The 14,850-nt window shown below is 42.5% G+C and overlaps 1 protein-coding gene across 8 annotated transcripts in view; it reads left to right on the top strand.

The window, feature by feature from the left end:
• CPEB2 (cytoplasmic polyadenylation element binding protein 2) overlaps positions 1–14,850 on the top strand; it is a 190,860-nt gene that overhangs the window by 151,999 nt on the left and 24,011 nt on the right. For all 8 annotated transcript variants that reach the window (XM_056555172.1, XM_056555174.1, XM_056555171.1 and 5 more), the window contains one exon: positions 2,003–2,026. In XM_056555172.1, coding sequence (XP_056411147.1) covers positions 2,003–2,026 — 24 coding nt within the window. The remainder of the gene's footprint in view (positions 1–2,002; positions 2,027–14,850) is intronic.

Below are 14,850 nucleotides of genomic sequence, written 5' to 3' on the forward strand. Positions count from 1 at the left end.
TCGGTTCACAGGGGGTCCGACTCCTGTAACCCCCTTAACCTCACCACTCCGTGCAGCTGGAAGAGTCAGGGCCGAGATCGGGAAATCTCAGGACTTTCCAGTGGTCGGACTGCCAAGATCTTTGAACAGGGACCTGACTCTCGCCGCTGTTACAGAGAAAGTGATGGGCAGGGGTATACTGACTAATGTTATTACTTGTAAAGCACAATTTTACAACTGTTTGGTGAACTATGTGATTAAAGGGGTACTCCGGTGGAAAACTTTTTTTTTTTTTAAATGAACTGGTGCCAGAAAGTTAAACAGATATGTAAATTACTTCTATTAAAAAATCTTTACCCTTCCAGTACTTATTAGCAGCTGTATGCTACAGAGGAAATTCCTTTCTTTTTGAATTTCTTTTTTGTCTTGTCCACTGTGCTCTCTGCTGACACCTCTGTCCGTATCAGGAACTGTCCAGAGTAGCATAGGTTTGCTATGGGGATTTTCTCCTGCTCTGGACAGTTCCTGATACGGGCATCAGGTGTCAGCAGAGAGCACTGTGGACAAGACAAAAAAGAAATTAAAAAAGAAAAGAATTTCCTCTGTAGCATACAGCTGCTAGTAAGTACTGGAAAGGTAAAGATTTTTTAATAGAAGTCATTTACAAATCTCTTTAACTTTCTGGCACCAGTTGATTTAAAAAAAAAAAAAATGTTTTCCACCGGAGTACCCCTTTAAACTTCCATAAAAATGTTAATGAAACACTGCCCCCAGAGGCCAACTTGTGCATGACACCACCAGAAAACGTCATATCATGTAATAGTAATAATAATGTATCATGTATGTTTCTGGTCCAGTATCTTACATTAAAGGGGAATTCAGGTCTGAGCTAATAGAAGTTATTTATTCTGTGTATACCGAAATGTTATACAATTTTGCAATATAATTTCTGTATGAATTTTCGGTCATGTGATGGAACACAGGTGCATGGCTTGTCACAGTACACAGCTCTGTTAGGACTGTGTTCACACCGGGCATCTTTGTTGCTCTTTTAACAAAAAGTGCACGCTAAGGGTCTATGCACACTACGGAATTTCCACCTAGCCTAAATCAGTCCGCACTAGGGTTGTGTAAACATTGCCGGTCCCCATAGACTGCAATGTATTTAGCACAGTGTTCTGTTCATTCTTTAGCGCAGAGGAATTTCTCCGCCGCTGTAATGCCGTAGTGTGCACCGCGCAGCCGATTCCCCTTGGCAGCAATGGGACTCTGCCGCACCATCATTTCAAGGCAGAATTCCGCTCGGAAATTCACTATGCAAAAAAATCTACGGTGTGAACAATGCCTTACTGTTCTGCCAATGTAACAGACAATACACCTGTGCCCATTCCATGATCAGGACAGATTTGTGTTCCCAGAAAGGAAACAGGGTTTGCATTCAGTGACAGCAAGCAAAGATTTTGAAAAACATAAAAGAATGGATACAAAAAGTATGCTAAAAAAAAAAAAGTTTTTAGCTTTCATTACCCTGGAGTGCCCCTTTATTAAAGGGGTATTCCAGGCCAAAACTTTTTTATATATATCAACTGGCTCCGGAAAGTTAAACACATTTGTAAATTACTTCTATTAAAAAATCTTAATCCTTCCAATAGTTATTAGCTTCTGAAGTTGAGTTGTTGTTTTCTGTCTAACTGCTCTCTGATGACTCGCATCCCGGGAGCTGTGCAGTTCCTATGGGGATATTTTCCCATCATGCACAGCTCCCGGGACGTGACATCATCATTGAGCATTTAGACAGAAAACTTCAGAAGCTAATAACTATTGGAAGGATTAAGATTTTTTAATAGAAGTAATTTACAAATCTGTTTAACTTTCCGGAGCCAGTTGATATATATATATAAAAGGTTTTGCCTGGAATACCCCTTTAAGTCGCAGTGTTTGGTATGAGGACTTAGATTTGTTAGAACTTTGAATGAAATGATGACCTGAAACATTGACCATGTTGTCCTTTGTTTACATGCAGCAAGGAGTTATGGGAGAAGACGAGGTAATCCATCTCTCTATTTATTACTAAAGCTGAATTAATAAGTATTTTATTTTATTTTTGATAAAAATTAGAGATGAGCGAACTTACAGTAAATTCGATTCGTCACGAACTTCTCGGCTCGGCAGTTGATGACTTTTCCTGCATAAATGAGTTCAGCTTTCCGGTGCTCCGATAGGCTGGAAAAGGTGGATACAGTCCTAGGAGACTCTTTCCTAGTAATGTATCCACCTTTTCCAGCCCACCGGAGCACCTGAAAGCTGAACTAATTTACGCAGGATAAGTCATCAACCGCCGAGCCGAGAAGTTCGTGACGAATCGAATTTCCTGTAAGTTCGCTCATCTCTAATAAAAATTAAAAAAATCACAATTTCTGAATATTCTATCATATGTTCTGTATGAATTATTTGTTTCTATTAACACCCATACTGGATACTAATAGACTGCTTCTTTTAGGACCCGATCGTCTGACTGTGCCACCACTCAGAGCAGTGTTTCCAAACCAGGGTGCCTCCAGCTGTTGCAAAACTACAACTCCCAGCATGCCCGGACAGCCTTCGGCTGTCCGGGCATGCTGGGAATTGTAGTTTTGCAACAGCTGAAGGCACCCTCGTTGGGAAAAAATAGTGTATTCTATGACCCTTATAAACAATAAAGGGCCTAAAGAATTGCTCCCAATCAGCAGCCAAGGGCATAGGCGTACCCGTGTTAGAGCAACCTGCTGTGCCACTGAATGGCATCAAATAGCACACCGAACATTGTTTCTCTCTTACCCTATAATTTGGAGATTGAAATCTCTGTGTTTAGACATTGCACATCAGTGACCTCCCTGGGCGTCTGTAGGGCAGGTAGCATGCCATAAAACCAGTTAGGGCATTGGTGTTAGGATCACAGTTGTGACATCTGAAAATTCCTGTATTTTATTAACTTTTTTGTCAGATTTTTTTTTCCATTTTTTTTTCATGACAAAAATTCCTGTATATTTTTTTTACTTTTTTTAATTTTGTCAGATTTTTTTTCCATTTTTTTTTCATGACAAATTGTGTATTTTTTAGATGCAAAATAAAATAAAAAATGCAAAATAAAAAAAAAATAAAAAGTTTAGCACTGTTTTTGTAGCATTGCAGTTTTAGGGTACGTTCCCACACGGCGTATTTGCTGCGTATTTGCTGCTGCGTATTTTATTTTCCCTGTTGAAGTCAATGGGTAGGAAAATACGCAGCACCAAATACGCAGCAAAATACGCCACGTGGGAATGAACCCTAAAGGCAATTTTTGAGCCAAAAGCTAAGTTCACACATCGTCAATGGTACTGGCATATTTGATTTGCTGAAAGAATGCGGACGTAAATGCACACGTACAATAAAATACATCAGTACATTTTACAATGTGTAAACTTATAGGGGTACTCCCGTGGAAAACTTTTTTTTTTTTTTTTTTTTTTTTTAAATCCACTGGTGCCAGAAGGTTAAACAGATTTGTAAATTACTTCTATAAAAAAAATCTTAATCTTTCCAGTACTTTTTAGGGTCTGTATGCTACAGAGGAATTGGTTTTCTTTTTGGAACACAGTGCTCTCTGCTGACATCATGACCACAGTGCTCTCTGCTGACATCTCTGTCCATTTTAGGAACTGTCCAGAGCAGCATATGTTTGCTATGGGGATTTTCTCCTACACTGAACAGTTCTTAAAATGGACAGAGGTGTCAGCAGAGAGCATTGTGGTCATGATGTCAGCAGAGAGCTCTGTGTTCCAAAACGAAAACCATTTCCTCTGTAGTATTCAGCAGCTAATATGTACTGGAAGGATTAAGATTTTTTCATAGACGTAATTACAAATCTGTTTAACTTTCTGGCACCAGTTGAGTTAAAAAAAAAAGTTTTCCACAGCGAAGTGCAAAGAGAAGTATAAGGCGATGGTCACACTATGATTTCAATGGGACTCTGCTGCACTGTGCACTTCTTCGGCTGGTTTCTGCCACCGAAATGCCGATTCCGCACATTCAACCGTATGAACATGGCCTAAGGGTACATTGACATTGGTGGGTTTACAGCGAGTTTCCCCGCTGTGATTCTTCACCACGGCAGCAGACTCCATTGAAGTCAATGGAATCTGCTGCTGATTTTCCTTTGCAGAACACGTGCCGCGGCTAGGACTTGTAGTGTGTTAACGCGCCCTTAGGCTAGGTTCACATTGCGATTTCACCATCTGATTATCGGACCGTAAAATCGGACGAAATCGGATTGCAAAAAATAGTATACAATCGTATGTAAAAATTTCTTTGCTATCTGATTTAAAATCATATTCAAAAATCGTATAGATGAAAATTCCATCCCCTTTTCAATAAAGATCTGATCCTGTTTTTAAAATTAATATGTATGCCAATGGCAATAAAGTTTTATATATTTGAAGTGTATGTGTTTTGAAGTCTAATTCTGTGCGATTAATCTGATTGAATCGCACAGTCACACGATTCCATGCCATTTACATAGACATCAATAATAAATAAAAAACGGACACAATTTCGATCCGATTTTGAATCTGGACGAAAAATCGTGGGTCAACCACGATTTTACCTCCGATCTTAAATCATGCAAAATCGGATACAGATCAAAACTGATGCATTTGTTGTCTATCATTAATGAATAGAAGTCAATGGATACGACTTCAAAGTTAAAAATCGTGAGAAGAAATAGGATGGTAACATCGTGATGCGAATGCACCCTTAGTTTTTCGATTGCTTCTGAATCCAGTCCGGGTTTTAGTGGAAAAGAATAGATTGAAAAATTCAGTGATGTTTTTCCAGACACTGAGGAACAGTGATGCCGTTGCCCATAGCAACCACCCTCATACAAGCAAGTAGGAAGAGTATTTTAGGGAGCTTGTGACTGAATAGGCCTAAAAGGGGCCCCACTAGTGATATAAAGGGCAACTAATAGTTGGGACCACAGAAACTTCACATTGCGTCTAGGAAATAAGAGAAGATATCTTATGAAGTTCTGAAGCGAAGTTTATCGAGAACCATCTGTGTAAATATCTAGTCCAGTCATGTGGTAAATTGTCCACACGTCATAGAATAAACCATCTCTTATATCTTCACCCGTAAAAGTGGAGTTATTTCATTTTTCGACTGTAAATATACTCAGTATTCTATGTTTATTCATTTCTTAGGCTGTGTTCACATTTGCTGCCTCCTTTAAACAAAAAAAACAATCTGTTATAACCTCCCTCACTCCCCCACAGCCTCCATTATGGCTGCTCCCTGTCTCTACCGCGCTCCTTTTTTTCCTTGTTGGAGTCAATACGTCACGTTGCGACACCAGATGGACAGTAATTGACTGAGCGGACAAGGTGACATATTGACCCCTAGCATTAGGAAATGGAGCCCAGGTTATGTGGTGTTAAAAAGCTGACATTCACTGTAATGAATGGAGATATTTTTTTGACATACGGTTTTCTTTAGAAAAACGGATTGAAAACAGTATGGCAAAAACGGGATGTGAACCCAGCCTTTGGCTGGGTTCACATCACGTTTTTGCCATACTGTTTTCAATCCGTTTTTCTAAAGAAAACCATATGGCAAAAAAAAATGGATGGAACAGTATGGGAAAAAGTAAACCGTATGCGTTTTTTAAACAGTTTTCTGTTTTTTAAAAGTGCATACAGTTCCGTCCGTTTTTTTTTTTTTTTAAACATAAGTTTTTGAAAATGTTGTCCATTTTTAATGGGAGGTGTTCAATAATTTATCTATGTATACGGTTTTCAATACGCTCCATACATTTTCAATAATGAAAACATATACGGGAAACGTACTTGAAAAACATGGTGTGAACCTACCCTAACCCCAAACCTAACCTCAAGTTAGGGTTAGACCTCGTTCATATGGCAACATTTCTGAACGGACCCAGGGGAACAATTCTGCTTAAATTCCAGTGCAGCAGAGTCACTGTATTTCCAATGGGACTCTGGGGCACCGTGCACATGGCGAAATTTCTGTGGCAGATGTTCCGATTCCAGCCTCCACAGAATTTTTTTTTTTTAACATGTTCTGCAAAAGATCTGCCATGTTTAACCTCTTCTGATTCCTAAAATGGTGTCCACCATTTCTAAAAGTTTTGCCAAACTCAGAAGTTTAGGATTCACTTTTTGTAATGTTCAGAACATTCTTTCTTTTCTGGATTGATCTGCTCATTGGTGGTATAGACCCCTCCAGCAATTCATTCCTGGGGGGGGGAATCTACTTTGCTTCTTTCCTATTGCTATCCTACTCCTTCCTGTAGTAGCTTTCTATTAAAGGGGTTATCCAGGGAAAACATTTATATATATATATATATATATATATATATATATATAGATCAACTGGCTCCAGAAAGTTAAAAAGATTTGTAAATGACTTCTATTAAAAAAATCTTAATCCTTTCAGTACTTATGAGCTGCTGAAGTTAAGTTGTTCTTTTCTGTCTAAGTGCTCTCTGATGACACCTGTCTCGGGAACTGTCCAGAGTAGAAGCATATCCCCATAGCAAACCTCTTCTACTCTGTGCAGTTCCCGAGACAGACAGAGATGTCAGCAGAGAGCTCTGTTGTCAGACATATAAGAACAACTCAACTTCAGCAGCTGTTAATTATTAGAAGTATTAAGATTGTTTAATAGAAGTAATTTACAAATCTGTTTAATTTTCTGTAGCCAGTTGATATATAAATATTTTTTTTTCCTGTAATACACCTTTAATTTATCCCCTTCCTTTTTTTTTTTGCCAGAATTCACATTTTGCAGAAAGTGTATGTGATGTATCCTGTGCGAAGTCATCCAGGGATAGAGAATAGGGAGTGACTATGGTGAATGACCTTAGACTAGTGTTTCCCAACCAGGGTGCCTCCAGCTGTTGCAAAACTACAACTCCCAGCATGCCCGGACAGCCAAAGGCTGTCCGGGCATGCTGGGAGTTGTAGGTTTGCAACAGCTGGAGACACCCTGGTTGGGGAACGCTGCCTAAGACATTCATGAGTATGGTGACCTTTGTAGGACCATGGTAAAAACCAAACATGATGTTATTGAGAGGACCCATAGTCAATAAGCCCTTGCTGGATTATTGGGGCGGGCTGCAATATAAGCCCTACCCCGAAAATAAGACCTAGGGCCGGGGGTACTCAACTGGCGGACCGCGGACGCCAGTAATGTGATGCAGACTCCCTGCCCCCCCCCCCCCTTTGGCTGGTCCCTTGGCAAGTTAAATGAGCCGGGGCAGGGACGCTGTCGCTTTAAAATGTCTGCGCGTATGCACGCCCGACGTCACGGACGTGTCCCTGCCCCGGCTGCTACCGGTAAGCAGAAGGAGATCCCGCCGCCGAGAGCTGCAGCTTCAGTTGCGGACGCTATGAAGGTGGGGAAGTGCTGGTTTATTATGGCAGAGGGGTGGGGGGCACTGTAGGAGTGTGAAGGACGACGGGGGAAGAGGGGGCTGTAGCAGTGTGGAGGATGGGGGGGCTGCGGGAGTGTGGAGGATGGGGGGCTGTGGGAGGATGGAGGGCTGTATAGCAGTGTGCAGGATGGGGGGCTGTGGGAGGATGGAAGATGGGGGGGTGTGGCATCCTCCACACTGCTACAGCCCCTCATCCACTACACTGCTACAGCCTCCATCCCCCCACAGCCCCCCATCCTCCACACTCCTGCAGGCCCCCCCCCCAATAAATAAATAAGCCCTACCCTGAAAATAAGCCCTAGTGTGTTTTTTGAGACTAAAATTAATATAAGACCCGGTCTTATTTTCGGAGAAACACGGTAGCCCTGCAGTATGGCAATGAGCACAAGCTTCAGCAAACTCATTCCCTGGCACAGGCGTGTTGTGTTTTCCAAGAAATTGTAACTAAGCTTCCCTTACTAATAGATTATTTTTATCTCTTTTCCATGTTCTGACTCATTATATAGTCTTTCACAAACGAAGGCATGTGACTGGATTCTGCCCAGACACCACATGGGATAAGGACCACCATACTCCTCCCCCATCTACCCACTTAAATAAAAGACATAACAACTGTTGGGGTGAAAGGCCACGGACGTTTATTAAGGGTATTAATTCAATTTATTAATAAATAAACCAATAAATTAATTAATAAATAAATAACCAATTAAAAACCATAATAAAACATATAACCACCAGTGTATACTCGCTCAAACCACAGCTGTCTACCCAGAAAACTCTGAGTGACACCACCTTATGTCAAAAACAATTGTCTACCCCAATAGGTGACACCCTCTTTAAAGGGGTCCTCTGGCACTAAGACATCTTATCCCCTATGCAAAGGATCGGGGATAAGATGCCTGATCGCAGGGGTCCCGCTGCTGGGGACCCCCGTGATCTTCCACGCCGCATCCTGTTAGAATCAGCCCCCGGAGTGTGCTTGCTCCGGGTCTGATTACTAGCGATCACGGGAATGGAGCATAGTGAGTTCACGGCCCCGCCCCCATGTGACGTCACGCTCCGCTCCCTCAATGCAAGCCTATGGAGGGGGCGTGACAGCGTCCCCAGTGGCGGGAGCCCCGCGATCAGGCATCTTATCCCCTATCCTTTGGATAGGGGATAAGATGTCTTAGCGCCGGAGTACCCCTTTAACAGACCGTGACCGGGAAGGAGGGGCGGGCACAATGTATTTTCTTCAGGTGTTTCTTCAGACTAGCAGCCCGCTCAGTCCAGTAGCCTCTTATATAGATTTGATCATTCCCGCCGTGGCTGGAGCTAGCCAATCAAGTTAACCGCCTGCCCTATAAGAAAAGCTCAGCACCAAGGTTAGTTATTTAATTAATTCCTTCATGTCCTTATAACTCTTCATGTTCATATAATACATATCCAAGACCCAGGGGAGGGGAGGGTGGCCCCACCATTACCTTCCTGGGCTTTGACATTCTAATATCAAAGCTCAGAGATGAGCGGCGCTACTTGGGCACTGCTTGTCCCTTCCTGCAGGGGCAGGCCATCCCAGATCTCTCCTGTGCCAACTACTGCATATAGCATGCATGCTTGGGACCAATGGAGTTCCAACAGCTGGGATCCCCAGATAACAGGTCAGTTGTCCCACAAGTGAATGGTTCGGCAGCATGCACACTGGAGCACTGCCCCATTCACTGTCTTATGGGACCATTGCAAAGTAAGGGTATGTTCAGACCATCGAATTTCCACGTAGAATCCGGACGAAAAATTCTGCTCACAGCAGAGTCCCAATGTTTTCAATGGGATACTGCTGCACAGTGCAGGTGACGGAATTTCCACAGCACAAACATCTGCTGTGGAAATCCCAATTCTAGAATTGACACGTCAATGTCTATGGAGACAGCGCATTTCCATGCAGTCCTAGCGCCGGCTCGTTGTGCTGGTGCATGCAGCCTACAGAATGTCCGCCTTAAAATTTTAAGGGTGGACATTCTGCCTTGTGAACGTATTCTCAAAGGGGTATCCAGGATAAGAAAAAAAAAAGCTGATTTCTTCCAAAAACAGCACCACTACTGTCCTCAGGCTGAGTGTTGAATTGCAGCTCGGTTCCATTGAATTTAAGGGAGACAAGTTGTAATACCACAGGCGTGGCGCTGTTTTTGAAAGAAATCAGCTCAGTTTTTTAAAATCCTGAACAACCTATGTAAGAGCTTGGCTCTGTTTGTAAGCCCCATAGACTGTTATTAGAGCAGAGGCCCAGCATGCACACTGCCACTGAACTCACTTGGGAGACAAATGACCTATGTTCTCATATCCTGTAGATAGGGCATAAGTTTTAATCTTAAAATAAACCTATTTAAGAAATAATGTATCCCCTTATTTGAACAATTAGGAATGGTAGAAGTCGCCTTGTAGTTCCATGACCAAAAGCACTGTGCCTGTTCTTCTTCTTTAATATGGTAACAGGAGGCTACATAACATATACGTCTGCATCATTTTAGCTTATGTCTGGACAATAGAAGGGCTATGGGCATATTACATTCATCTTCCTACCGCTGTAACATTTTTAGCATTCTTCAGACTTGAAACAAAAGTATCATACAAAGGAAGTTTCAGCATTAACCAGTACACTAAAATCCTCCAAATAGTTCCGTCCTTTGACCTCTAGGATTGCAATCCCATTGGGTGAATCCAAATGGAATGATTGAACCCCTCTTAAAATTCAATTAGTTTGCTTGGGGCAAAAGCAGCTAGAAAGCAAATATCCCCCCTCCCCAGACTGATGTGCAAATCACACATAATTTACTATATATATTGTGTGTGTATATGTATATATATATATATATATATATATATATATATATATATATATATATGGTATATAGAAAAAAGGAAAGTAGGGGTGGCACTGTGTGGGATTTACTATAATACAATGCATATAATATGCTCTACAGCAGTGTTTCCCAACCAGTGTGCCTCCAGCTCTTGCAAAACTACAACTCCCAGCATGCCTGGACAGCCAAGTTGTAGTTTTGCAACAGCTGGTGGCACCCTGGTTGGTAAACACTGCCTTAGGGTACATTCCCACCTGGCATATTTAATGCATATTTGCTGCTGCGTATTTTATTTTCCCATTGAAGTCAATGGGTAAGAAAATATGCAGCAGAAAATACGCAGCAAAATACCCCAGGTGGGAATGCGCCCTTAGACAACGAAAAAGGCGTTGGCCGCACAGGTCCACACTATTCATTCTGGGGACAATTATGTCCTCTGTTCTCTGGATCAGCAAGGGCCCCAGCAGTTGGACCCCCACGGATCAGCTTGTTATCCCCTAACTTAACGGCATAGGAAATCCCCTTTAAGGCCATGACACACGATGGAATTGCTGAGCGGAATGCAGTGGAAAAATTCACTCGGAAATTCCGTTACAGCAGAGTCACATCGTTTTCAGTGGGATTTTGCTATGCCCTACACACGGCAGAATTTCTGCAGCGGTAACATCTGCCGTGGAAATCCTAATTCTGACCTCTGCCTTTGACATATCAAGTCTCTTGGTGAAATCCGCTCGGAAATGCATTGCCTTCTATTGAGACATTTCTGCATTTCTGAACTGTCCTAGCACCGACATGTTTTGTCGGCACCTGCTATTTGTGGAATGACTGTCTGTTTTTACCAGGCAGACATATACCGTAGTGTGAACATACCCAAAGTCTAGGCATTTTTTTGGGCCAAAAAAAGCTGTGGCTACATAATGTTGGCTTGGAAGTATAAAAAAAATTCCAGACTTATGGTTGCTTTTTGTGTGTGTGTGTGTGTGTGTGTGTGTTTTTCCATTCTTTTGTGCCCTTTTTACGCTTGGGATTAGTTTGCTAATATGGCAGCATGCTGAGGGTATGGTATTTTTTCAGGAAATCTTGGTGTTTTTCTTTTCTACATGAGGAAAAAAAGCCCCCAAAACATTCAATATACAGTGGTCCCTCAAGTTACAATATTAATTGGTTCCAGGACGACCATTGTATGTTGAAACCATTGTATGTTCAGACCATAACTCTATGGAAACCTGGTAATTGGTTCTGAAGCCACAAAATGTCATCCAAAAATAGGAAAAGGCGAGGATTAAAGAAAAATAAGTAGATAACAAATATAGATAAAACAAGTCCTTACATATAAAAGTAAGAAAGATCTGCTGGGAGCTGTCTATTTCAGTGTTTCACAACCAGGGTGCCTCCAGCTGTTGCAAAACTACAACTTCCAGCATGCCCGGACTGTCCGGGCATGCTGGGAGTTGTAGTTTTGCAACAGCTGGAGGCAACCTCTTTGGGAAACACTGGTCTATGTAGAGGACAGAAGCTTCTTCAGGGTCCTGTGCAGAACACGCAATGTCCTAAAAAAAGGGAAATGGAGCCGCCCTCACCTGATGCCCAAAGGAGAAGCTAACCCTGGTACAGGTTAAGAGTAAATAACATGTAATACCTCCCTGTACTGTAGAGGGCGCTACCAGACACCAGTCAGTGCATACACTTTAGGAATACAGGGGTTTTACCAGTCAAATATCCTTTCTGATTAGTCAATTCTTCCGGCCATTGACACATTTTGCAGATCTGGACTGTCTGTACATTGTATGTTGAGTCTGGTTTCAAGTTACAATGGTCCAGAAAAGACCATTGTATGTTGAAACTATTGTCTGTTTAGGCCATTGTAAGTTGAGGGGTCACTGTATAGTTGTTTTTACCCCAGGAGATAAAACACTTATGCTAAAACCAACAAATATTAAAAAAAATGCAGCAAAACTGCAAAATGAGGGGGCAGTATTTTGTGTGTGTGTTGGGGGGGGGGTTCCCCCAAAAAGTTTTGCAACAGCTGGAGCCGCACTGGTTGGGGAACGCTGCAGTACAGTGAGCCAATGTTATACACAGATGACATCCTTGAGTTGTCGCAGAATTGCTTTATCCTTGTAATTCCTAGAGATGATGAAGCTTCTCCTCCTTGCTACATGTTATCTCAATGTCCATGGACCCAGTTCATGGGGAAGGACTTCTTTTCCGACCTCTCCGCTGGTATAATTCATCAGACCGCAGAAACCACAGTGCCTGATGCCATGACACTTTAAGGTTGCAGTTCCAGCCCTCACTTGCTATGTGCATGTTTACACCGCCTTCTGGGTTATAAATTTAGCAGAACATGTTTTTCAGGCTTTAGACACTTGCTCAGGGAGGCATTCTTATCCTGCAGCACTCGGTGCAGCTGGTAACTCATTCAGTCAGAATGTACATCGGAGGGTCAGGTCTCTGAAATTCTAGCCCCCCCATCTGCTTCGCTTAAAGCTACCAGACAAATGGCCATAATAAAAACCTGTTTTAGGTTAAGATGTGTGCAGTGCTTTAGATTCCATCCCCAAATGATATGACCGATGGGTCCGTTTAAAGACTTTTAATTAGGACAAACTAAAAACGGACTTATATTTCCAAGGACAAATGCTTCATATTATTTGGCCTCTTAAGAGGGGTTCTCCGGTATCAAAAACCCATTTTCCTATTCATTGTTAAGGAATTTTTAGTTCATACTGTGACCTCTGTTCATAGTCTTGGCCACAATAGTAGTTCAAAAAGTGTCTGTCACACTGGAGGGCCTGTCCTGTCCCGCATTGCACTCCTTCTTTTGATTGGGTGCTGTGATACTACTTTTCCCCTGTGATAGCGCAGTAGGGCAATTAAACAATTAGGTTGGGTTCACCCAATGGGATTCCGCTGCACAGTGCACATGCCTGAATCAGTCGGTGATAGGACGGACAGTTGCCGTTCATCGTAGACAGCAATATGTTCTGCACAGAATTCTGCCAAAAGTTCATTTTTTGGGCGGATAAATTTCAGTGGCGGATATTCCGTCGTGTACTGTGCAGCAGAATTCCCATTGACAGCACAGATATTTTTAAAGTGGAATTCCATATGGAGATATTTCTGGTCGGAGATTCCGTAGTGTGAGCCAAGCCTTACCTTGTTCAAATGACAGTGCCTATTTAAAGGGGTAAGCCACTGTTCCGAACGCGTGAGCTGGGAGCTCGTGAAGTCATAGCCCCGCCCCTTCATGGCATCACGCCCCACCCCCTCAATACAAGTCTATGGGAGGGGGCGTGGTGGCTGTCACGCCCCCTCCCATAGACTTGCATTGAGGGGGTGGGGAATGACATCATGAGGGGGGGCTATGATGTCACGAGCTCCAGGCTCCAGCGTTCGGAACAGTTTGTTCCAAACGCTGAGCAGCAGAGTACCCCTTTAAGGACACAGGTATTTAAAGGTTTGTGGACACAGCAATTTATTACAGGATAGATGATAAATGTGTGATCACTGGGCATCTAACCACCATGACCCCCAGCGATCAAGTAGGGAGGCCCCCCTTTGTGAATGAAGTGGTAGTACTCTTGCTAGCCACTGTTTTGAGACTGACAGAGATAGTCAAGCTTGATTTTCTGATCACTTATATAATATAACACAATACTACCATCCAACATCTTGTTGTTATCCACGATTAAAAAAAACAGCACTACAGCTGTCCTCAGGTTGTGTGTGGTATTGCAGCTCAGTTCCATTAAAGTGAATGGGGCCAAGTGGTTATACCGCAAACAACCTGGGGACATGTGTGGTGCTGTTTTTAGAGGAATCGGCTCATTTTTTATTCCTAGCTGACCCTTTAAAATTCATTCAATGTTTTGCACACCGCATTTTGCTGTGCATGCCAGAGGAAAATCTCCGATGTATACCTATAATGGATGGTATTCAGGAGTGGACATTCACTTGATAGATTTTGTAAGGTTTTGTGCTTGTTTTTGAGCTCCCCATTGTGTAAGATTTAGCGATAACACACTCCCGCGGTAATCTCTCATTTCTAGGAGGTTTCTGTAGAAATTCTGTAAAAGTGCACGTTCCTGCACAATTTTGACAGAGCATTTTCCGTAACATAAAATGCCCGCTATGTAATTGATGTAATTCATCATTCAGTCAATCCACTCACATCCCCCGAAATCTCCTGACTGTGATGTCAACTTACAGCACTACTACTGCGGCTCAGCACCATCCTGGAGCGGTGATTTATGGCCTCCTCTGCACTATCCGGGGTCCCTCCAGATTTACTGTAATGAAGCTTCCTGGTAGAATGGAATTGAGGGCTGTAAAACCGGCCGCTGTCATTGCTTTTTCATCATTGGTTCATTAACCTTTTTAAGGAATGATCTGCAGTGTTTTGCTCACCTCAGCATCAAACTAGAGCGTGCACAACCGGCTATCTTCTTTTTTTAGGTATATATGAAGGGTCTTCTAATTTCTTGTTATATGGAGCCAACATATTACTCTATGCCGCACTCTTTGTTCCCGGGGGGTTCAAAATGTATTTACCCTATCTTA

Source organism: Hyla sarda, chromosome 1 (assembly GCF_029499605.1).
Source record: "Hyla sarda isolate aHylSar1 chromosome 1, aHylSar1.hap1, whole genome shotgun sequence".
Classification (NCBI taxonomy): Eukaryota; Metazoa; Chordata; class Amphibia; order Anura; family Hylidae; genus Hyla; species Hyla sarda.